The sequence below is a fragment of the Peromyscus leucopus genome, chromosome 1 (assembly GCF_004664715.2).
Source record: "Peromyscus leucopus breed LL Stock chromosome 1, UCI_PerLeu_2.1, whole genome shotgun sequence".
In the NCBI taxonomy this organism is placed as follows: domain Eukaryota; kingdom Metazoa; phylum Chordata; class Mammalia; order Rodentia; family Cricetidae; genus Peromyscus; species Peromyscus leucopus.
The window spans coordinates 83,985,566-84,011,305 of record NC_051063.1 but is presented as its reverse complement, the minus strand read 5'-3'; the positions used below and the strand labels follow the sequence as shown (position 1 = coordinate 84,011,305).

Genomic DNA, 25,740 nt, shown 5'->3' with positions numbered 1-25,740 from the left:
CTGTCGCTGTTCCCATGAGTATCTGACCATGCCACACATTGACTGTCCTCCCAGGCTTTCTTTTGAAACCTGAATGGAAACATTAGTGATCCTGTAAATTGTTGCAGTTTTGCATGCCTGCAAAACCAGCGTCCCATGAACAGACAGCACTAAGTTACAGAATAGGTTGGGTCCCTTGGTTTATAGCTGCAGTGGTTTCTGGGTACTTGAGCAGCTGAACTTGAAACATTTGCTTAGAAGCTTTGTACAAGCAGTGCTCTCTTAAAGGAAAAGCTTCCATCTGTTTATACTTTGATACCCTTGGCCTTGTGGTGGGGGTGCTTACTAGTTCCTGGGATATCATCAAGATATTTCTTCCAGAACCATAGCTAGTGGTCATTTTCATCTGCTGCTTCTGTGTTCACACTAGGACACAGATGTTTATAAAAAGTGAACAAATAGGTCCAAGAGACAATTTGAATGAGCCACGTATTAGGATATCTGAACCCTTGAGTAACAGGAGGGTGAGGCTAAGGGCTGTGTCCACGTCGGCGTCAGTGGCCGGGTCCCTGAGCTGTCTGGCATGGGTACTTGGAATGAACTCTTGCTGGCAGGTGGTAAAGCTTCTGTGCCTGTGCTGCTGCTGCTGCTCAACATAGGAGCAGTCAGGACACAGTGGGGAAGAAGACACCCGAGAGGAAATAGGGAAGTAACAGCTGGGAGGAAAGTTCAGGGCTTGGAGACCAGAAGCACCAGTGACAGGAGGGCGCACTGTGTGTGCATCCCTAGCTGCCTTAAACCGCCCCCCCCCCAGCCGCCTGTCCAAACTTGCCCTGAGTTGTGTTAAATTTCCTCATCCAAGCTGTCTATAAAATGAGAAGCTCCATCCTTTCATTAAAATTGGAGTGGTGTCATTTCCTTAAACACCACTGCTGTTGGAAGAGCACAAATTGAACCTTTATCAGTCATTAAGACATTTGTGGTGAAGCATTTGTTTGGTGTGTGTAACCAATAAACAGCTTGCCAAGAATAAGCCAGAAATCCACATTGATGGCAGGGATCAGATCCAGATTGGTGGGCATGTCACATGATTTGCCTGTGACAGGCTCTGGTGGGCGTGTGCAGTTTCACAGCTCTGGGTTACAGATTTTCTGTGGCAGTGCCTTTAACACAGTGATGACATACCTCCTGATCATCTTCACTGTGGGAGCAGACGTGCCCAGACTGGCTGTGCTCAGTCATCTCAGAGAGTTTGTCCAGAGGATGAGCTTCAAAAGCCAGTTTTAGTTAAGGTCCCACACTCACCAGGCGGACGGGCGGGACTCCTGTGACTTTCTGTGTGGATGTACACAGGTGTGAGCGATCCTGTGAGGCGTGTGGAAGGCTATAGCCTCTAGTTTGATTTCCTTTTTTCTATTGTGTATAAATCTTTTATTTGGATGGATTGGTTACCTAGGCAACAACCGCAGGGTAAAGATAGATTGGCTGCTTGGGGAATGCAGTCACAGGCCCTTTCATAAGGTAAAAACCTGTTGTGTAAAACAAAAATTAGTGACTCGTTGGACTTTTGCTTAATCTGGTGTGCCACAAGAAGCCACACTAAACAAGTTTTTCAAGAGAACCTTTAGAATGCAGTGTGGTTCTAATTGTAGCTTGTTTTTAATTCATTTGATTCCTGCTGTGTACCTACTGCTACAGGCCATTTGATGGTTTTCCAATGATAACGTTTTTTTCTCTCTCATTTCTATTTCTAGAAAACAGAATGATGGCATTTTGTTTGTTTGTTTGTTTGTTTGTTTGTGGGGTTTTTGTTTTGTTTCGGTTGGTTGGTTTTTTGGTTTTTTAAGACAGGGTTTCTCTATGCAGCCCTGACTATCCTGGAACTTACTTTGCAGACTAAGCTGGCCTCTAGATCTGCCTGCCTCTGCCTCCTGAATCCTGGGATTGAAGGCATGCACCACCATGCCCAGCTGCATTCTGTTCTTTTTTAAATCCCTACTCCTGAGGTTAGAGGATCCCTGCGTTCAGTATCCAGCACCACACTACCCTCCAGGCTACTTTCGAACATCAGCTGTGTGGCTGTGAGGCAGACAGATTGTGTTAGAGAATCTAGAGGAAGTCAAAGATGGGCCAGATAATTCACTGAAGTAAAGATGAAATTTAGAGGCTTGTTCAAAGTGTGGGCACTAACCAAATCTAAATCCCTAAGCAGTTAACTGTGCACACTGTCCCAGTTAGCCTATGGACTACGTATGACTACATCATAAGTGTTATTGAATTACAGTCTTACTCCAGAGGGCAAAGTATAACAACATTGACTGACCACTGTTGACACTAACCCTTCTCTATTTGAGGAAAATTTGTTTTCACTGGAAGCACAAGAGTATTGTTTTGGGAATCTCACTGTTCTAACAGCCAAGCATTTGAGAGCCTTGCAGATTCTCTGTGGGATGATAGAGATTGAACCTGGGGCCTCATGCATTTGAGCACACACCACTGACCACAAACCCAGCACACAGAACTGTGTTTGGGTATTAGTGTTCTTTTATACAGCATACCCTCTGATTGCCAATTCAAATTAGCTGGCCTTTCTTGCAGACAGCTACAGAGCAGTTACAGCAAAGTGAACAACATTATTGTAAACGTTTGCTCGCTTTGCCTGTCTGCCTCCCTTCAGAGGTGCTGAGTCTTGCTTTGTTGTGCTAAGGAATTGTAGAAAAACAGGAGCAGAGCCTCTACAGCTCAACATCTATCGGGTTTTCTCCAGCTTGCTCGTAGCTGTCAATCTCAGTTTCTTGCTTGTTCTGTTCGTATTTGCTGCTGTGGATAGGAGAGGTGACAAGAAGAAGTGTCACTCAGAAAGCCTGGCAGTCAGCAGGCACAGTGGGCACCCTCACCTGTCCTTAACCCAAGATAGAGGGGAGCACAGTGGTACTCAGAAGAGTCTCAAGGAGAGAACTTTCAATCTATGCACTGCACAGGATTTTAATATTTGGAGGCACAAGATAATCCTCAGTGCAGGTCTCGTTAGTGGGTGTGGAGAGTTGCCAGTCAGGCTTCTTTTGTATGTGGAATTGTGAAAACCGTTGCCTCCATAATAGACATCCACAGTGTTGCATTTTGTGCAAGTATCTTTCATCATTACCATTCAGCTTTTAGAAATGGAACTACCACTACAAGAGAGTAGTTTGTTAGAAGTCTTTTTGCTGAATGAACAGGAGTGGCTTCCCGTTAGGAGTTTGTGGGCACAGCTGTGAATGCCTTCTTTATTTCCAGAGTTACACTATAATGCTTTATCATAGTGAGGCTCTGCCCCACCTCAACTTACCATTCAAAGTCAACTTTGACTGTCTAGGAAGTCATGTAACCCCCTGGTGCCTACTCTTTGTAAGTAGTCTCTGGTCCCACGCCTGTGGACGGCATCCTGTAAAGGTCTGCTGCTCACTCTGGTCTCCGCGCTGCCGTGACAGTGCCCGTCGTTGTTCCCATGTTGCCTGCGCCTGTGCAAGACTCGTCAGATGGACTTAATTATTTGATTTAAAAGACAAAGTACAGCTTGGTTATCTTCGCAGAGTTCTGGCCAGGTAGAATTAGCATTGCAGAAGAGGGAGACCATAGCTTTTTTAAATTTATTTATTTTCCGTACATGAGTGCTTGGTCTGCATTATGCCAGAAGAGGGTGTCAGATCCCACTGTAGATGGTTGGGAGCCACCATGTGATTGCTGGGAATTGAACTCAGGACCTCTGAAAGAGCAGCCAGTGCTCTTGATCTCTGAACCATCCCTCCACCCCATAACTCAATTTTGAGAGAACTTTTTCATGACCCTTTTTTTTTCTAAATCTTTTTTAGTGTTTTGTTTTGTTTTGATCATGTGCATGGTGTGGGAAAGGTGCATATGAGTTTGCTAGGTTTTTTGTTTGTTTGTTTGTTTGTTTGTTTGTTTGTTTGTTTGTTTTTTAGACAGGACCTCTCACTGAGGCAGTCACACAGATTCAGTTAGGCTGTGGCCAGCAAGACACCAGAATCCTCTGGTCTCCACCTTCCAACACTAGGGTTGCAGACTGGTATTGTTTTGTCCCTAGTGGGATCTAGGGAGCCAAACCCAGCTCCCCAGGCTTGTTCAGCAATTACTTCACCCAGGGAGCCCTCTCCCAAGACCTACTTTACTTTTTAAGATTTCTTTTTTTAGTTTAGATGCCTGTGTTTGTGTGTGTGTGTGTGTGTGTGTGTGTGTGTGTGTGTGTGTGTGTGTGTGTGTGTCTTTGTAGGAGTGAGTGCAGTTATCCACAGAGGTTAGAAGAGGGCTTCAGATCCTGAAGCTGGAGTTACAGGCAGTTGTGAGGCACCCTACAGTAGGTGCTGGGAACTTGACTTGGGTTCTCTGCAAGAGCAATATGTGCTCTTGACAGCTGAGCCGTCTCTCCAGCCCATGTTTCTCTTTTTATCACATGCTTTATTTCTAAAACTGGATTGATGGAAAGATGCAAATTGTACAAAGCACTCCTTCTAAGAAGCCCACCTACCCACACACTCTGTACAGACAAATCCAGCCCCGGTTCCTTGAGAAGGCCCTGTTCCTGGCAAGTGCCATGATCCTGAGGGAGTGTCACTGTGGACTAGGGGGAGGGGACTATTCATATTGGAAACAAAAGGCTAGCTAAGAAAGACACCCCTTCCCCCAAAAGAGGCAGGAATCTGCTGTCTTCAGCGGCTCTTCAGGTTTACACTTATGGTTTGGTAACTGCTCCCTATTTGCAGTCATTCTTGCTGAGGGGGTGGATGGATAGCTTTTATTTGGAAGTAAATTTTAATTCTTTGTGTAGAAAAAGAGAAAATAGTCTTTTACCTTCCAAATCCAGGTTTCTCTAAAATAATTAACTCCAAATGGCACTTGGTGCTTCACAGAAGTCAATTCACTCATCTGAATGGGAGGGAATGGTAAGAGGGCTCAGGGTTAAAGCTTTTGCACTCAGGCTCAACCACAGAGTGTGATTGATCCCCAGGACCCAGGTAAATAGAAAGGAGAGCCAGCTCCACAAGCTGCTCTCAGCCTCCCTGCCCATGCAAACACACACACACACACACACACACACACACACACACACACACACAATCACTTTCTCTTTCACACTGCTCTACAGATTAGTATCATAGTAACAATAAAGGTTTTTTAAAATTAAGGATAGCAAAGGTACTTTACGGCTTGCCTTCATAACTTTTGTTTTCCTGTTCATACATGCCAGTAAGGGTGCAGCAGTGTTAACTCTTGTATAATAATAATGGTGAACCAGACCTTTTACTTTTGATAACGTTCACCTCAGTGTTTAATGCATTATTTCCTGTTAGATATTATCATTAGGTATATGTCAAATCTGTGTCTAATTTCCTATACATACTTCTTCCTCAGCCAAAATAAAGTACAGTGAGTCTTGAATCCAGAAGGAGAAAAACCCAGCTCTTGCTGCCAGTGTGCAAGCTCAAGAAGGGCATAAGCCTCAGCCAGCAACTTTGCTGATGTTTCTCTGGAGCCCAGATCAGTGCCTGACACTTGTACTTTGAAAAAAACATTTAGAAGGCAGATTCCTGATGGTGTCCAGTTAACCTGGACTATGGTCTGTCTGGTCACTGTAGAAAAACTGTCGTGACAAAAAGAAATGCATTTGTTCAATAAGTGATGGAATTCACTGTCTTTTATGGTTCTGGAGGCTTGTTCTTGTGCTTATGTTCATTTTCTACATTAATCCAGGCATTGTCACATTATAAACAGCACCAGACTGCTGAGGAGAACTCCCGAATTAAATGCTTGAATTACCCCCATGATACCAACAGGATTTAAGTATGAAAGAGGTCTTGTGGGGAATAGCCCCTGGGTGTGCCAGACTTACTGAAGTGTCCCCCACCTTTGCATCTTCCCAGGAGCTCTCACTGTGGGCCTAGTGCGGCAGTGTCAAACAATCCATGGACGCGACCGGACCTGCATCCCTCCCCGGCTTCCCCCAGAGTGGGTCACCACCCTGTTTTTTATCATCATGGGAATCATTTCCTTGACTGTCACATGTGGTTTGCTGGTGGCTTCCCACTGGCGAAGAGAAGCTACAAAGTATGCTCGATGGATAGCCTTCACTGGAAGTAAGTAGCCTGCGCTTACTAAGTTGGTCTAGAAGGCACACAGTGGCGTTGTTGAGAAGATTATCAAGATCAGTCCTAAGGATCGGTAAATCTTCCCCGGAGCACCACTCACGTGGCCATGAGATAGACCGCACAGCCCCACGGCTCTTCAGTGGTTTCACTGCAGGACCAGGACACCCACAGCTGTCACTGCTTTGTCTGAATGCTCTTTTAATGAGGCTTATTTTCTTTTACTCTCTGTAACACAAGTGTTTCAGGTTTATGATTCGGAGCTACCACTAATCCGAGTGGTTCCCACTTCTTGAAGGTACTAGTATCCTCTATCAAAATAAAGATAAATCTAGGAAAATATATAACTTAGATGAAGGCTTTTTAATATTGTTGACTTTTGTTTCTGCTGGGTTGAAAGACCATTGAAAAATCAACACATTTAGCTTTTTGGTAATTGTTTGTCAAAGTTTCTTATTCTACTAAGCTATGCCCAGTGGTGCATGGATTTACACATTACCTAGAATATTCACTTGTAATCTGCAAAATTGGTTTAATTGCTGAACACTTTAGAAACTTATCCCAAGTCTAAGGAAAACAAATATACACGCTCACACGAACATCTCTGTAATTCTGCTTTCTTTGTCTCTAAAATAGTTTTTCACCTAGGGTTCATTTGGCAATCTTTGGAGACATTTTTGTCATCACAGCTAGGAAGATGCTGCTAGTAGGTAGTGGGCAGAGGTGAGGCATTCTGCTAAACATCTCCCAGCCTGGGCATAGTAGCTGTGGCCACTGTCTGCAGTCGTGAGTGAGGACGTGTGTGCAGAACACTGAGGTCTCCAGGGCAGTGTCTGAGACTCATCTCAAGTTGCACACGTTTCCAAAGATAGTTTTAGTACAGCTCACTGCTCCTTAATGTTTTTATTTATAACTATAAATAAAAAGTTATAACTATAACCAGAGTAAAGGATAACTAACCTCAAGTACTCCTATTAACATTAAAACCCCGTTCATCTCAGCTAGACATGTAGCTGAGTTAGAGCACTGCCTGGTTATGGTATGTGAGGCCTTGGTGCTGTCCCTGCCACCAGAGGACAGTGGAAACAAAACTCCTCAGTATGTCTTCAGAGGCTGAGGGTCATGTTCTTCCTCCAGCTTTCGGTGGAACTTTGTTTCCGACTTTAGTTTTGTCTACATATCTCCTTGAACAGTAAAGTCTAGATCAAGTTGCCTTTGAGGTAAGCAACTCCTCCTCACCCTTATTAAACAATGAGAAATGAACTGATGACATGTTTCTTGTTAGAGACTTGAGACAACTCTTTTCCAGAGAGTGAGGGCCAGAGGCAATTATAGAGACAAGGCTGCTAACTGAAAGCATGTTGATGAGGAATTTAAATAAAGAGACTCTAATTTTGTATCTTCTACTCACATACACAGTCACTTATCCAGGTATGATTCATTCACTAATGAGTAAAATAATATGAAGGACCAAAAACTTAAACTGCAGTGTAGCAGACTTAGATTAGGCAAAGACAGCAGTGACCTACAGAGACAGGAAAGGAACTAGGGTTTATCTTTGTTTTTCATTCCCCTTCAACAAAAATATCTTTATGTGTAGTTGACTCCAAAACACAATGTATGTTTCCTCTATTTTTGAAATTGTATGTGCACGAGAGTGATTCAAGTTTATGGGTGGGTAACCAAGTGAAGTCTCATTCATTACTGTCACCAGCCCTCAGAACTGTTTTTGGAAGTTTCTAAAGAGTAGTGTTATATACATACAAACCCATATCTACTCCAAAAAAATACATACTTATATAAAAGTGTCTCTATTCTGTACCTCTGTTCTTTAACTTAAAATGGCTCAGAGTGAATTTAAGTTGACATTTAGTCTGTGCTTGCCGGCTGGAGAGCACTTCAGGGGGAAATTGAGCTCCCCCTAGTGGTTCAGCTCTGAAGATGTATTTGAGCCCTGCTGTATATCGAGTTTTTGTTTTGTTTTAATTTTGATTTTTTGAGACAGGGTCTCTCTCTGTAGTCCTGGCTGTCTTAGAACTCACTCTGTAAACCAGACTAGCCTCGAACTCACAGAGATCCATCTGCCTCTGCCTCTGCCTCTGCCTCTCTGCCTCTGCCTCTGCCTCTCTGCCTCTCTGCCCCTCTGCCTCTGCTGGGATTAAAGGTATGCACCATCACTGCCCAGGCATATTTAGTTCTTTTATTAATTAGGTAGTAGTTTTTGTAATAATGTGAGAGTAGCTTTCTAATGGCAGAGACCTCTGTCAGGAGAGCCCCATATGATGGGCCTTGCCTGTAGGGACAAGAAAGACCCTATTCTTTTATCACTCTGTCTGTGTGTGTGTGTGTGTGTGTGTGTGTGTGTGTGTGTGTGTGTGTGTGTGTGTGTGTGTGTGTGTGTGTGTGTGTGTGTGTGTGTACGTACCCACAAGTGTGTGCTCATGTGGAGGCCAAAGGTTGCTATCAGATGTCTTCCCTGTCACTCTCCACCTTAGTTTTGGAGACAAGGCCTCTCACTAAACTTGGTGCTTATCATTGGCTAGACTGGATGGCCAGCAAGCCCTGGAGATCTGTCTCTACCAACCGCCTGCCACACCAAGCTTTTTGTGTGGTGCTGGGAATCTGAACTCACACCTCTCACTTGCACAGCTGGAACTTGACCTACTGAGCCCTGTCCACAGCCCCCTTTTCACCATTCTTGATTTACAGGTACCGAGAAAGAAATCTGTTCTGTGGAGGAGATGATGCTGTCTTTACAAGCTTACTTAGGACCAGAGCTTCATTTTCACATGGGATAGCTGTTGTAAACACTAATGATGATTTAAGAGCTGAAGTGACTGCACAGTTCTCAATAGCTTAAAACAAAAACTCCTCCATCTACATAAATCTGGACCCTAGACAGTATGGAGAACCAGACTCGTAGGCCTTAAAATCAAAATTGGATAGAAAGTTGTTGCTTTCTCAAATTTTGTTGAGCTTTTCCTAACCAGTTTGGAAAAATACTCTTCAGAATATTAACTATAATTGTAGCTACTAAATGAGTAGTATTTATTGTCCATTATAAAGGACAGATTTTTTTTAGTAGAGAAAATTTGCCCATTAATATAAACTAATGTTTTTATACTACTAAAGTGCTTCTGAATTATTTTACTATTTCCTGTTATTCAATATCAGAGAAAAAATGTTTTAAGAATAATCTTGCCCCCAATGGACGTGTGTGTGTGTGTGTATGTATGTGTGTGTGTGTGTGTGTTCACACACAGTGTGTTGACATGGGCCTCGTGTGTAGCCCAAGCTAGCCCGCTGTTTGAGGTGGTCTTGCCTGCACCCCCAAGGGCAGCAGTTGGTTCACACACTGCACTCAAGCCCATGGCTCCTCTTCGTCCTATTAGACTGCTTGCATTTTACTCCCCTACACCGACAAGTTGATGTTTACAGAACATCTAAAATTGTTCACTGGTTACTAGTCAAAAAGGCCAAAACCCTAATGAAATCTGATACCTAAAGTTTTCACTTGTGTCACAGGGAATTCAAATTTGTTTGTATGATTTTGTACAGTCATTTGTCCAAAGTGAACTGGGTTTTCTGTCTATATAGTATAGAATAATCTACCAGACTGATACAGAGCACCAAAGAATACTGATATGTTTCTTAAGTGATACATTACTTAAGCAAATGTTACCATTTAATGTATTGTTGGTAATCCATCCAGGAAAATATTGCATTAAGTTCTTTTGATTGATTGACCCACCCAGAAAATTTTAGAGCTATTGGCAATTGATATATTTATCCGGGGCTCTCTTGATATTCCTGGGGATATACTTATCTTGGAAAAGGTTTCTCATTTTGTTAATTACAGAAAGTTTCAGGTCTTCATACACAGCAGCTAGTTCATCTGTGTTCACAGAGAGCCTTCTATCCCAAGAAATGCAAGGAACCATGAGCACTTGACTACTACCTTTGAGAAACAAAAATAATTTCTCAGAAAGGCTAGCCTCTTTGTGGGTAATTTATGTTTACTGGGAAAAGCATTTCTTTGGTAGCACAGGGAATACACTATTTGGTAAAAGATTAGGCAGGTATTACTTCTGCCCAGGCACTGAGTTTTCTGGTAATCTTTCTAGAAACATTTTAGTGAAAAATATATTTTATTGTGCTTATATATAAAACCCAAAGGAAGCTTCTCACCCTTCCTCACTTAGTTATCTGTATCTGAAGAAACCTGATAGAGACATTACTGTTCTGGAACATTATCCATGAGAGAACCACTCTGGCAGTTTGCTACCATCCCAGAGGTCTGATGATCTTTCTCCAGGTAGTTGAAACTCAGAGGAAGAAAAGTAGGACTTAGGTTTATGCACCTTTTCCCTAGGTCCCTCTACTACTATGAGGAAGAGGCCTGGCAGTGACAGCTGGGATGTCTGACACTTTGCTAGGACTTGACATGTTCCGTTTATCATGGTAGAAGTTCTCCTAGTTAAGGAAGGAAACAGGCCAGCTAATAAATATTAGGGCCAGAACTTCACCCCTAACTCTGCCCTTGATTACTAAATAGTTAAGACGCACAAACAGGACCGGAATTTCTCCCCTAACTCTGCCCTTAATTACTAAATGGTTAGACAGACAGATGGGGCCAGAACTTCTCCCCTAACTCTGCCCTTGATTACTAAATAGTTAGACAGACAGATGGGGCCAGAACTTCACCCCTAACTCTGCCCTTGATTACTAAATGGTTTAGACAGACACACACACACACATGCATGCACGCACAAATGCTCATAATTCAAAATCATCTGAAGACTTGTATAAAGAACTGTAGTTTAGCTTTCACTGTGTTTGGTTTGTTAGGCTTCAGGGAATTGTGTGACCTGTAGTGTATGTAGATCTTTTGACAAGGAGTCCATGTTTTCACAGGTTTGACCTTGTTATCCACAGACCCTTATATAAATTGCTTTGTACCAAATTTTCATTGTTGTTTTTGGTTTTGTTTTTTTTTCCATCACCAAAGCATGTTACTAATGTTGTGTTTTGGTTTGTTTTACAGTGATCCTTTTCTGTATGGCTGCCCTAATATTTCCAATAGGATTTTACATCAATGAAGTCGGAGGTCAACCTTATAAATTACCCAACAACACAGTAGTTGGGTCGTCATATGTACTTTTTGTCTTATCGATTTTCTTCACAATAGTAGGACTTCTCTTTGCTGGCAAAGTCTGTTTACCAGGCTGACGAATGTCTAAATGGCTTAACTCGCTTTTATTTTTTTATTTTTTATTTTTTGTTTTTTATTTCTAGAGGTTGGGAGGACAAAGAGAAGGCGTCTGAGCAGTCCTCTCATAGGAAGATGCTTAGATGAACCTGATGCTGAAAAGGAAAAAAATGCTTTGATTTGTTCTCACTATGCACTTTGGATTTTAAAAAAAGAATGAGAGCCTTTTCCATAACCAAATACAATATTGACTAAATCTCCTGAGCATATTCAGGCAGTCAGTCTGCACTGTGATAGCAACCTAGTGAAGGAGAGTGCTTTATACTGAAAGCATGTGGCCCCTTGTGACTCTGTTGATCTGTTTTAATGTCTAACGATTCATTTTTTTTTGGGGGGGGGTCTAGTATTTATGAATCATGATGGACCAGAGGGGTGCAGGAGGTTCGTGTGGGGCTGGCCTCACCTCCTAAGACATTAGTGTTCTCAACTTCTTTGTCGTGTTATGAGCCTTTGGCACCATAATGGATTGCCGTTGCATTACTGCACCGAGAAGCCAATAGATCAAAACGTGTTTGCTAAAATGTATGTAAAAATTCTAAAACTCCCTAATCTCTGTGTACAAAAGAAAACACTAAGAAACAAGTTCGGGGTGGGTGGGGGAAATCTTCCTTATATTTATATAAATATATATATAATATATATATTTTGCTGATGCAGTATACAGTGTGTATATGTGTGTGTGTGTGTGTATGTATGTGTGTGTACATTTATATATGCACACATGCAAACAGTTCCTGGAAGAGAACTCTGAATGCTTGCTAGCAAAACACTGTGGTGTGCAACCTAGAACTCAATAGAAAAAAGCCATTTATCTGAAGGCTGCATAGTGGAGAGAGTCTTCAGTTTACCTCATTCTTTGTAGTAGCCCTTGATTTTGACAGGTCTCTGTAATAGGTACAAATAACTCCATACCTTTCTAGGTGCAATTTTAAGTTAAGCTAAAGATTTCTTTCTAGGTTTAATTTATTTGTATATGATAATAAAGGTAAGGTCATATCAAACCTTATAGGTTGGGGAATCTGACACTGTTGAAATGATTGACAACTGTCATCTGTTGTATTATAGAGAATTGTTTTTTCCACTGGCTCAGTCTTCTACATTAATAATGCATTGTATATGTTCAAGCACACAACTTCACACAAACACAAGTTCACTAGCAAATATCTGGCCATTTTGGGCTATTTACAACACTAATTCTACTCTACCATAAAAATTGCATTTTATCTGTAAGCATTATTAATACATCTTTACCAAACACTTGAGCAATACGATATTTCCTTTTTATGCTTTACACCTTTGTTTGCTTGAAAAGCTAACATCCTTACATTTGTTTCGAAGGCTGCATTAAACCCACGGCCTTAAGTGTTTTTCTAGAAGCCGCAGTGCAGCTGACCCTGAGCTCATAAGTACTTTAAAACCCACTTTCTCCTTTCCACATTCCATGTCTGTGTCAACACCTAGACTTTTTCCTGGTGAACATTATATAATCCCGTTTGAAGTTCCTCACAAGGGTGTTCCAAGGCAGTGGAGCTGAGTTTGTCCTCTCTATAGTGAAAACAATCTAGATGTCCCTGTTGGTGAACAGAATAGAGTCCCATGCAGCCCGGACTTCATACAAGCAGGAATGATTTCTAAGATGCTTGATTATTCCACACAGAATTCTTACTCAGAGGTAGAGTTGCCTCCTCAGAGACATTCTAGAACCTCCGAGGGCTTCATTTACTTCCCACCAGCTTGTTGGTTATTCACCTGTCTCACAGTGTTAAATTGTGGATGAAAAGCCAGTGTTCGGGCTCACACAGGAACCCTGGAGGAGACCTTCTGTGTGAGAAACCTGTAGTAAATTGGAGGAAGGACATTTTCCACCAAGTATTATATCCAGTTAGTTCTAAGGCCACCACTAGACATGTTCTGTGGACATCGGGATTGAGCTCTGACTGTTCCTCGGTCAAATGGGTCATGTTGAAGGAAAGTTTTGTTAGTTGGCATTAGACCACTGATATGAAGTATTAGCAAAGTATAGTTCAAATTCACAGACATGACCAAGAGCTTTTCTCTTTCAAAGGATGGATATTATTGTAAATAGTTTCTTAAGATCTTTTGAACTGGATCATGAGCATGGGGAGAGAAAGTTTCTCAGCTGCTATGAATCCCCGCTGTTTACTTCTCTCACTTGAGTGGTAGTGCATAAAAGATTACAACAGTCTAGGTTTTATTTGTATCTATTACCCAAACCATTACATTGTCTCTAATTTCATCATTGTCTTGGAGGAGCAGTGCATAATGAGCTGATGGGGGAAAAGTCCCTCCAGCCACTCAGCGCTCTCTACCCCAGGATTAAGAGCATCCCATCCAGTAGTGTGTGAAGTCCCGTCTTCGTAAACTCTCCCAGACCAAATGTTGTTGGAGTGGACTCATCCGTATTATCTGTCCTGTAAGTGGAAGGACACCCAGCTGCCAGCAGCTGCTTTTAAAAGGTCACTATGAGTACTACATAGCACAGTATTAATTTATAGGAGGAATCATATCTTGTAAAATGTATATAAAACACTTTTATGGTGCAATCATTTGTCAAATTTTTGTCTGTTACATTGTTCTTAGAGTGTACGTTCTTCTCATGCCTAAGAATATCACTGTAAAATCTGCTGAAAACTATTTTTAGGTTTTATTTGCACAAGACTGAATTAGTTTGAGTTTTGGGGAAGCTCCTATTGAACAAGCCTAAACATCTGTAAAGATAAAAATCTTCAATTCATTAAAAGCCAATATTTCAGTACAATGCTTTCCAAAGGTAACCCATGTTCTGTGTTGTTGGTGTGTGGGTGTGATGTTTCTGACTCTCCCATCTCTCACAAACCTGTGTTCTGTTCCATCTGTTTTGTTTTTGAAGGATGCCTTTTTTTTCCCCTTTGCAATGTTCTAGATGACCAAAACACATTGGTTTTTACCCTTTTGCCTAAAGCTTTGATTTCTCTGTGTGGTGTTCTGTGAGTTCACTGTTTAATCTCTTCAGTGAAGTAGCATATAGTCCTGGTGACAGGCAATCTATTGATTTAGAGGAGAGGTCCTGAACAAAGTGTGGAAAACTAACTTTGGATCTATTCTTAGCTATGAGTTTGCATCATGGGCTTCGTTAGAAGAACATGTTGCATTTAATTTTGTCTTTATTAAAAGACTACTAGTCACCAGTTACTCTGGTTATAGTAACTGCTATATCAACCCACTTTGATCTTCTTTTAAAAATTAAATTTTCACTCACAAGTCAAAACAGTAAGCTGTCTTTCAGAAAATTTTTGAAGGATAAAATTATATGAAGGAAAAAGATGGTCTGTGTAGAATTACCTACACGGAGATTTTAGTTGTATTGCCTTGAGAGGTTTTAGTTTGTGGTCAAGGTCTGTATATTATCCCAACTTTATTAAGAATTGTTTTCTAATTGGTTATAACATTTTTCAATTAATAGTTTCAAAACAAATTGTTAATACGACTGTATAAAGTGAACATAATTTTCTTCACTTGTATTTTTGTTATTGAGCAAGTTTATCAAAATAAATTGTCTACTAAAGAAACTAAAAAGGCTTCTATTACTTTTAATAAGCTTTGATTTTAAATGTTTATTTCTAGGGATGTAGCTCTCCCAGGCCATGAGTCAATCCCCAGCACTGAATAAATCAGGTATTGTGGTACTTGCCTGTAATTCTAGTGCTCAGAAAGTAGAGCCAGGAGGACCACAAGTTCAAGGTCCTCCTTAACTACATGGGAAGTTTGAGGCCAGCCTGTCTCAACACAAGCAAAGCAGTCTTGTAGTGCTTTCCCACATTCACACAGAGACCTTGCCTCTTGGTTGATCTTGTTGTTAGCATTGTATGTGAAGAAATCCCTCTCTTCCATTTCCTCTCTTAGCTCACCTTTAGTCAACAACAGTTGTGATTTGAATGAGAATGTCCCCCATAGCCTCGGATGTTGTTGGAATGCTTAGTCCCCAGTTGGTAGCTGTTTGGGAAGTTGAAGAAGAGGTGTGGCCTCATGGAGGAAGTTTGTCGTTGGGGGGTGGGCTTGGAGATTTCAGAGCCGCAGTTGAGGTGAGTTTTCAGCTCCTGCAGCTGCCATGCCTGCTGCTTACTGCCCCGCTTGCCCGCCAGGACTGACTCTTACCCCTCGGAAACCGTAAGCCAAACAAACCCTTCCTCTACAAGTTGCTTTAGTCATTATGTTTTATCAGAGCAACAGAAAAATAACAGTGCAGTTATTAGTACTCCGAGACATTGGCCAGTTTTCTACTAAAATACATGATGTGCCCCTTTCTGTGGCACTTCTTCACATTGCTTAAATATTTAGTATTAGTTGTATAAGACTGATTTCTTGGCCCATTAAAGCAACTCTCTCCTCTTACATTGCCTTGGGTTTTTTGTTGTTGTTGTTGTTGTTTGTTTGTTATTGTTGTTGAAATGCAGTTGAAGAACCAAAGATCTTTGGGGTCATTCATATTTGTCCTGGGGTAAAAGTTACTCTGCACTTCTAAAGGTTTGATCTGCTCACCTCCTACTTACTTGACTCACTAACGTGGTTAGTGACTAGCAAGATGGATTCACTGGTTGGAGGCCACCTTAGGCTGGCCGTTCTAACACCACTGCTGGGCCATCAGCAGCCTCTGTTCCAAGTGCTGTTATAAGGGCAGTTTTCACAAGTCTAAGCTGACATAAAAGGAATTTCCTTTTAATAACTCTGTGTGTGTGTGTGTGTGTGTGTGTGTGTGTGTGTGTGTGTGTGTGTGTGTGTAACAAAACAGCTCAAAGGGCTGGAGAGATGGCTCAGTGGTTAAGAGCACTGACTGCTTTTGCAGGGGACCTTGTGGTCCACAGCACCCACATCAGGCAGCTCATAACCACCTGTAACTTCAGCTCCAAATCCGATGCCCTCTCCTGGCTCTCATGGGCACTGTGCATGCTACACATGTACACTCACAGGCACACACATTTACATAAATAATACTTTTCTTTAAAGGCCAGGAGTATTGAACATGATAAGTGTCCACTCTTAACCTACCTTCCTGAGAACCATTGTCAATAGCTTATTGGGTATTTTTTTCTTTTAAAATGTTTATTTTTAAATAGTTATTCTCAGATCGTTTCTTACATATACATAGTATATATTGATCCTCCCACTCTCCCAGAGCCCCACTGTGTGCCCCTCCCACAATTTTTTCTTCTAGCCTGTCAAGTCCAGTCACTGCTGCCTGGGTCACAGGGGCAACCCACCAGCAGCCACACCCCTGATGAAAACTGCTGCCCATCCCCCACAGCCATCAGTTGCCAGTAACTCCTCAACTAAGATCAAGGGATTTTCTTTTCACAGGTACATTCCCTGTTGTAAAAGTAGAGCCTCGTGATGTATTGGGTATTCCAACAGGCATTTTACAGGTGTCTAGCTTGACAAGAGGTGATTTGTTTTTGTTTGTGGGTTGGTTTTTTTTGTTGTTGGTTTGGGGTTTTTTTTTGGGGGGGGGTTGTTTTGGTTTTTTGAGACAGGGTTTCTCTGTGTAGCTCTCTGGCTGTCCTTCAACTGAGCCTCCAAAATACGGGGATTAAAGACGTTACTCCCAGATAAGAGGTAATATTTTACACAAACGCACACATATGCCATGACTTTTCTAGGTGACATCTTATAAATAATAACTGTGTACATACGTCATTTCCGTATATAGGTGATTTCTCCATTGACGGATTTGGTGAAGTTTTTTGTTGTTGTTGTTGTGGGGGGTGGTTAGAGGCTCTTTGATTAATTTTTTTGCTCTTTAAAGAATGCTGCTATAAATTCCAATTACAAAACAATTTACCAAATATCAGTATAACTTTACAGTCTCTGGTCTGTTAAGGCAGTTCATATTTTGCAGAGTGCTGGGGTTGAATAATGGCACCTGGTGTGTTTAGGGAAAGAAAGTTAACATTAACCATGTAGTCTGTGCTTTTCCACGTCCTCTTTACCCCCTTCCTGTGCAGTAAGAGGAGGGGTTCTTAGGCTGGAAAGTGGGGGTCAGAACAGTGGAAGTGGTCCAAGCTCTCTAAGTGGTAATTGGTATAAATCTGGGTTTCAGATCCACGGTCCCTGACTTTGGATTTGGGGCTCCTGCTGTCTCACATTGCCAGTTTGGCTAGTCCAAAGGAAATAAAAATAGCTTGTCCCAGTTGCATGATTCCTGGCCTCTAGCCCTGGAGGCTAAATCTATGGTTTGTTTCTAGATGCAGAATGCAGAGACCCACAAAAGCTGGCCCCTGTTTAAAAGCAGTTCCCTCCCTACTAAGAGCACCTGGTGAATATTGTCTACTTTGTTCCAACACGAAAATGGAAGAAAAGGCTCAAATTGTCTTTAGTATCTCAGTAGTTCCTGTCAAGGCTCCTCTTTGCAGTCATTATTCAGTGGTATTGTACAGTGCTGACACCCCTAATTGGTGAAACTAAATAAGACTACCCATTGGTTTCTAGGGCTTTTTCAGGATTTGAACCCCCAGGAAAATATCTCCAAACAGGTTGTTTCCCCATTCTCCTTCAAAGGCACTTAAAAAATTAACCACACTTCTTCCCTAGAGGTGGGAAGTGTATTAGTTTCTCAGTTAAACAAATCATGCATACATCCATGGATCTCTGAACTGTTTGTCATCTGTCCACACATCACTGATGAAACTTCAGTTGTCCCATGCCAGTGGCTTTCTTGTGCCAAGCCTCTGGACTGTCCCTGGTACACCGAGGACTCATCTCTTAGGTCTTACCATCTCACCAAGGTGTTGCTACGAAGTGTGGAGCAGGCCTCTCCCCCTTCCAATTTTCATATTCTGTTTCCTGGTGTCTGTCTCCTGGAGAATTTCATCTGCCTGTTGGCTTCCCTGAGAGACATTTGAGCCTCTCACTCACAGTTAAAAGGCAAAGAACAAAGAGGGAAGAGTTGGCTCTAGTTAAGAGCACAGTGTGCAATCGTGAGGATCCAAGCCCAGTTCTCAGTCCCCCCAAAACAAGCCAAGTGTGCTGCCGTGCATGCCTATAAACCCTAGAGCTGTGAGGGCCGGACAGGAGGACTGGTAGGCCTTGTTGGCTGCCAGCCTGGCCAAAAACATGAGGTTTGGGTTCAAGAACAGGCCTTACCTTAAAGGAAGAAAGTGGAGAATGATAAAGGAAGACACGACACCCTCGTCTGGCCTCTGTGCATCCATGTGTGCGTGTGGCAACCACACTCAAGGAAAAACCAAAATTTTTGGAAAACTGTCTTTCATCAGACCATGTGACTTCATGGCTGATCGCTCCTGGCTGCAGAGCTGGACCGCAGTCTCTTCAACAGTACAGTCAGTCATATGATTGGCTCAGGAAGCATGATGGCATGTGACCAAGGAGCCACGCTTAGGACTTAGCTGGAGCTCCTGGGAAGAAAGCTCTTCCACTATTGATAAGTTGCTGAGGGAGAAATTGGTGCCACTGTGTCCAGATCGTCCAGCCACACCTGAGGATCCTGCCAGAGAATTGAGCCATCACAAAAGAAGGGGTGAGAATTGAGCCATCACAAAAGAAGGGGAGCTGAGCCACAAAGATAGTTTTGTTAGCATCATAGTAGCCAAAGCCAAAACTGTCTGAACTGTGTGTGTTACTTACACAAATAAGTCTCATCACCACCACCTCCCTTAGCCAGTTTGAGTTAGTTTCTGTCCCCTAAAAGGATCTTGATATACTCCCACCTTCCTCTTGACGTTAAAAACATTCTTTACCTCCCCTGCTTTGGCATGTCACTCTTGGTCGGCTCTGGCTTTTAAAAAAGCAACTGGTGGCTGGAGAGATGGCTCAGTCAGCAGTTAAGAACACTGGTTGCTCTTCCAGAGGTCCTGAGTTCAGTTGCCAGCACCCACACGGTGACTCACAACCGTCTATAATGGGATCTGATGCCCTCTTCTGGCATGTAGATGTATGTGCAAATGGAACACTCATGCATAAAAAAACACAAATAAAAATTTTAAAAGCAACTGACTTCATGCTTCTGCTTAACCCCACAAAAAGCTTCAGTTCTTCAGTCTGAAGTAAAGGAAAATACAAATTTAATCTCTCAAAAATATATCCTGCCATCGCATGGGGATAATGTTACCTTAAGAGAAAGACCAGAGATGGGTGAATGGACCCTGACCAGCTCCCAAGAACTAATGGTAAGAAAACAGATACACCTACTCAGGCAGTGGTATGTGGCTTTAATCCCAGAACTCGGGAGGCAGAGGCAGGTGGATCTCTGAGTTTGAGGCCAGCGAGGGCTACACAGAGAAAAACACTATCTCAGAAAAAAAAAGAAGAAAGTAAGAAAACAGACACCCCTGATGTTAGCGGCTGTGCATCAAGTGCCTGTCTCTTCAAGAATTGAAAATAATGAAAAGGCTCACGCACACCTCTCCCCTCCTCCCTGTTGGTCTCTGTAAACTTCCCTCCCTCCGCTTCTTTGTAGCCCAGGTGTATCCAGAATGTGCTGTGTGAGCTCAGGTAATGAAGAAGGCAACAGCAGTACTCAGTGTTAGGTTTCACTTGAAATGTTAAAAACCCTGTGAATCTCAGACACAAGGGAGAGGAAGCAAGTAGATTACCTGTCAGGGACCCTTACATTTCAAAAAATGATGCTTCCAAATTAGCCAGGAGTTTTCTTCCCCTCCCCCCTACCTCAGCATTTTGAGACAAGGTTTCACTGTATACAAGCTGGCCTTGAATTTGAAATCTCATGGCCTTGGCCTCCCACTAGGAATCTCCCCAAGATGGGTACAGGGGCCTGTCTGACCTCTTCACACCATAGCCCGCTGGGTGCTCACGGCCCTGTGATTCCTCCTGCCCGCTGGGTGCTCACGGCCCTGTGATTCCTCCTGTTTCTGACCTGCCCCTCAGCTGCCTTGTTGGTGTCTGCAGAGTGCTACACGCCCTTTGCAAGGCAGAGAACCTGACAGTCAACAGTTTCTGTTTGGGAAGTTTGCTTGTTGCTGGCCTGGCCTGGAGTGAACACCTGAAATACAAGTCCCCAAGTAGCAGGAGATCCAGCTTCTGAAGGGAAGGGTTCCAGAAATGAAAAGTGACTAGAGGCTGACTTGGGATCAAAAGAACTTAGCCATTGACTAGCTGGTGGTCACTGGGTGGATCCCCTCATCTCTGTAGGATTCAGAGGAGTCTGAAACCATGTGCTAAGCGCTGGTTACATCACAATCACTTGAGGCCCTTGTTAAAGGGTCCTGTTGCCACACTGTAGCACAGTTCTGGGCCACTCTGCTAAATGAGACCGGACAACCCAGGTGATTCCTGAGTCCCTGGGTTTAGGAACTGCTGGCCTGAATAACTCAAGAGAACCTTGCCCAGGAGTCACTGACCTGACTGCGGGTGGGGCTGGGCCTGGTGTGGGCGGAGGCTGCCCAATCTCTCAGGGCTAGTTCCCAGTTCCCTGGGGAACTGACGAGGAAAGCCCTAGGGACTCCATATGTCTTTCCTCCATTCCTGCCACAAGAAGGCAGCAGGGCTCTACTGGCCTAAACCATAGACTGGGCTGACCCTGAGGTTCCAGAAGTAGAAAAGCAGGTCACGTCCTGCCTTTTTAGGGAATAAATGCAGGTTAACCTGCGGAGAGGCTTAAGGCAACAGAGGAGCCCCTTCTTCCCTGGGGTGAGCAAGCTCTTTGCCTTTCCTGGCCCCAAGCTGCTGTGGTGCAGCCTGTTACCTTGGAGACCAGCTAACACTTATCTCACAGGCAAGTGGCACTGTGGAGTTGTTTGGAGGAGCTCGGAACAAGGAGAAGTAGGAGCCAGGAGAAGAGGCGTCCTGCTGTGCCTTCTCCCAAAGATGAAGCTATAAATGAAGAAATGCAGATGGAGGTGAGTGTCACAAGGGTTGGCAAGTGGGAAGAGAGAGTGGTTATGCATTGGCCAAACGGGAAAGATTGGTGTGCCAGGTGCTGGAGCTCTGGCAGATACCAAGGCCGCTTGCTATGGGACAGTGAAGAGAAAGCAGGACTTCCAGAGTTTCCACTGCGGTACCAAATAGGATCCTGGGGTTTCTTGACAGAGGGAGTAAAGGATGTTTACAGAAGCAAGCGTGGTTTAAGGGTGATATGAAATAATAAAGTGTGTGAGCAGGGGTTGCCAGGGAGCAGGGTGTGTGTGGGGGGGGGGGCGCAGGTGAAGAAACAAGGAATGGATGCTGAAGGAAAGGTAAGCCTTGGGTTGCAGCACCAGGGCACTTGGCAGGGCTCCGTGCAGAGCAAGGGGAACATGCACATGACTCACCCTGCTATCGTGGATTGCACAGGAACACTAGGAGCAACAGCAGTTAAAAAAAAAAAAAACAAGTCCTGGGTGCCGGAGAGATGGCTCAGCAGTTAGAGCACCGGCTGCTCTTCCAGAGGACCAGGTTCCGTTCCCAGCACCCACGTAGCAGCTCACAACTCTCTAACCCTACTTCCAAGGGATCCATTGCCCTCTTCTGACCTCCTTCAGGACCAGGCACCCACATACATGGCAGGCAAAATGCTCAAACCAATCAAATAAATCTTTTTTAAAAGTAAATCATATGAGCCAGGTGATGGTGGCACACACCTTTAATCCCAGCACTCAGGAGGCAAAGGCAGGTGGATCTCTGAGTTCAAGGCCAGCTTGATCTACAAAGTGAGTTCCAGGACAGCCAGAGCTATTACACAGAATAATGCTGTCTTGAAAAAAATTAAATCATACATGTAAAATAAAAGTAAACATTTAAATCTAAAACAATAGCAAAACAAGCTCAGCCAATGCCATGGCTCAGCAAATAAAGACGCTCGCCACCAACCTGACAACCTAAGTTTGATTCCTGGGACCCGCATGGTGGAAGGAAAGAACTCAAAGTTGTCCTTTGACCATAGATGCATTGTGGCATGTTTGCACAGGCACACACACACACTGTACACACATACTAATTAAGTACATAGATAAGTGTAAAAATGTAAGCCCTCCAGATGGCCGTTCATGAATAGATATTTGGGAGCATCCTAGATTCAGCTGTTAAGCAACTGTGAAGTTAGCTGAAGGCTTTCTTTTATACAGTAGCAATGTGCTTTGACCAAAATGCTCATCTGCCCAAGGGATCGGTTCAAACATTCTCTGGTCCACCAGTCACCTAGGGCAGTCATTCCCAATGCACTCCTGCTGAATGCCATACCTGCGTTGATAGAGGACAATCACAGGGCTGGAGAGATGGCTCAGCGTTTAAGCGCACTGGCTGTCCTTCCAGAGGTCCCAGGTTCAATTCTAAGCACCCACATGGCAGCTCACAACTGTCTGTAACTCCAGTTCCAGGGGATCTGACACCCTCACACAGCCAATTGTACACATAAAGTTAAAATAAGTAGATAGAGGACAATCACAGTGATTGAAAAGTGAATGCTGAGACTGATGGGGCCCCTCAGACAATAGCCCGCACTGGAAGGGGAAGGGGTCGATGCAGACTGGAAAGATCCAGGTCACCCATAGAGAAAATAACAGGACTTTCATCAGGCTGTCAAGAGCAGTCCTAGATCCTCATGAGTTGAATAGCATTTATTTTTTTTATTTTTTTTCCCCAAGACAGGGTCTCACTATGTAGCTCTGGCTGTCTTAGAACTCACTATATAAACCAGGCTAGCCTCTAATTCACAGATACTTGCCTGCCTCTGCCCCCCAATTGCTGGGATTAAAGGCATGTGCCCATACATCCAACGAGGATAGCATTTTTAAAAAGCTTTTTCCTATGGTTTGAAGATATTTTCTCATAAAAAAGTACACTTCAGTGGCCAGTTTGTCCTTGGGGACATCCTGGCATTCTTCTGTATGTGGTGGGTATCTCCTTGGATAAGATTTAGGGCCAAGGGACAGCACATTACATGCATTGACACCAAGGGAGCCGAGGAGCCCAGAGGGTAGCAGACTCTGGATTAAGAGGAAGAAATCCCCTCGCCGCTGCCAAACCCCCCCACCCCCGACTCCTTATTGCTGTGCTACCCTGTTCATTAATTAATTCAGTGAGTCTTGTGGAGCAGCTGCACTCTGGGCGTTGTTTTGTACACAACAGTCCAGTGGTGAGCATTTCAAAGTCCCTGCCCTCAAGTGTCTTCAGGGAGAGAAAAGGAGCAGCAGACAGTAAACACGGAGGAGGTGATAGTGAAACACGCTGCAGAGAACGGTGCCGCCGTGCAGAGGTGTGCAGCTCCGGTTCGGGGCAGCTTGCCTTTGTACCCAGGCCTGAAGGGAAGGCAGTGTCTCCTTCACCGGTCACTCCCAGGGCCAGCACTCTCTGGCCCCTAAGAGGCACGAAAGTACAAGGGGTAGATGACGGCTTCCAGTCCCACCCAGCAGCTGTGCTGATTGGCTTTTACCAGCCTGTCGCAAACTCCGTTTACCTGGGGAAAGGAGACCAACTGAGAAAGTGTCCAATCAGATGAGCCTGTGGGACACTTTCTTCGTTAATGGTTGATGTGAGGGGGCCCAGCCCACTGTGGGTGGTGCCACCTCTGGGCAGGTAGTCCTGGATTGGATAAGGAAGCAGCTGAACAAGAAGCCATGGAGAGCAAGCTGGTTAGGAGTGTTCGTTCCTTCGTGGTCCCTGCTTCAGGTCCTGCCTCTGGCTTCCTGCCTTGGCATCCCTGGATGACGGACTGTAACCTACAAACAAACAAAGATAAGACGAACCCTCCTCCTTCCCTAAGTTGGTTTGGTCAGAGTTTTGTTTATTCATTTGTATGGAAAAACGAAAAAAAAATTTCCCTTTTATTTATTACACGTGGATTCCTTTCTCATACAATACAATCTGAATACAGTTTCCCCTCCAGTTCCTCCCAGTCCGTGGTTTTTCACAGCACAAAGGGGCACACTAGGACAGTAGTACTCTACGTTGCTCTCATACTTGGCATTTGGCCGCACATTTTCACAATGTCTTCTCTCTCTCTCTCTCCCTCTCTCCCTCCCTCTCTCCCTCCCTCCCTCCCTCCCTCCCTCTCTCTCTCCCTCTCTCTCTCTCTCTCTCCCTCCCTCCCCTCCCCTCCCCTCCCCTCCCCTCCCCTCCCCTTCTCTCTCTCTCTCCCTCTCTCTCTCCCTCTCTCTCTCCCTCTCTCTCTCCCTCTCTCTCTCCCTCCCTCCCTCCCTCTCCTCCCCTCCCCTCCCCTCCCCTCTCTCTCTCTCTCTGCTTTTGACAGTGGAGTTAGTTCTCAACTGAAAAACCAAAAGTTTAGGGCTCTTCCTAACACACTGCGTCGTGAGCTTTACGTGGTCAGCTCTCCTCCATTTGCCCACACAAGTCACCCAGAATCCAGCGGTTTAGGCTAGTAATTCACTGGAAACTGTTAACACTCCCCAAGGAGAAGGGACCACGGCACTGGGGGTTGCAGGTGTTGGGGTTCCAGTGTCCTGAGACACTTTCAAAGCCCATGCCTTAGGAATGGTCTCCAAGGAAATGTCGCTGAGGAGAAGCCACTTTGGGGCTTTCAGGGTCCTTCCCTGAAAACAAGCAACCTCCAAGTAAAATTTAAAGGAACTAACGACTGCCCACTGTCATAAACTAGGGAGCACCGAGTTCACGGTGAAGCCGCAGCCCTGCGCAGCCTCTCACAGCGGGTCTCACAGTTTGGGAGGGCGGGAGGGAGGGCGGGCTGCAAGTGACAGAAATGTTAATGAGCCCGCGTGCTTACACTGGGACTGGTTGGAAAGAAGGGGATTGGTCGGGGAGGGAAACTCTGCTCCACAGTTTCAATGAGTAGTGCATCTCACAGAATCTAAACGTGAAAAACTTCTACAAGTGCTTCAGATAAATAGAAATCCAAAAAGCAAGACTCCCCTGTCCCTTCTCTCCTCAGAATGTCTGTTTTCCCTGGAGATGGTGCCACACACCTGTAACCCCAGCCCTCAGAAGGCCGAGGCAGGAAAAATTGCACTTTCAAGGCTCTATGACTTGTCACATGACTCCTATCTCCAAAACAGCTAACACAATTCTTGTCTCTCCGCTTCCACTCTTATGCCACTTAAAATATAAAGGGAACAGATGCCAGACTGTTGGTTTGTTTGGTTTTTCGAGATGGGATTTCTCTGTGTAGTCCTGGCTGTCCTGGCACTTGCTCTGTAAACAAGGCTGACCTCAAACTCACAAAGATCTGCCTGCCTCTACCTCCCAAGTGCCACCACCACCCAGCTACAATGCCAGTTTTTAAAAGTCATACTAGTGACTGTGACTCCAAGCTAAAGTGACTGTCCTCAAATGAAGGGACAGAGGTATATGAAAATCCACAGAGAAGGGAGTCTGAGCCAGAACAGAAGGCTGGGGAGTTTCTTAGAGGTCATGTGGCTTGGCTGAAACATC

General features: G+C 44.1%; 2 protein-coding genes across 2 annotated transcripts in view; both read left to right on the top strand.

Annotated features, from left to right (window-relative positions):
- The window catches only part of Mosmo (modulator of smoothened), a 67,465-nt gene extending 51,309 nt beyond the window's left edge, over positions 1–16,156 (top strand). The window contains exons 2-3 of the mRNA XM_028867836.2: positions 5,898–6,110; positions 11,164–16,156. Of these exons, the coding sequence (XP_028723669.1) occupies positions 5,898–6,110; positions 11,164–11,348 (398 nt within the window). The 3' untranslated portion in view covers positions 11,349–16,156. The remainder of the gene's footprint in view (positions 1–5,897; positions 6,111–11,163) is intronic.
- A 3,100-nt stretch (positions 16,157–19,256) lies between these two features.
- The window catches only part of Vwa3a (von Willebrand factor A domain containing 3A), a 70,508-nt gene continuing 64,024 nt past the window's right edge, over positions 19,257–25,740 (top strand). The window contains exons 1-2 of the mRNA XM_037211010.1: positions 19,257–20,684; positions 21,134–21,257. Of these exons, the coding sequence (XP_037066905.1) occupies positions 21,238–21,257 (20 nt within the window). The 5' untranslated portion in view covers positions 19,257–20,684; positions 21,134–21,237. The remainder of the gene's footprint in view (positions 20,685–21,133; positions 21,258–25,740) is intronic.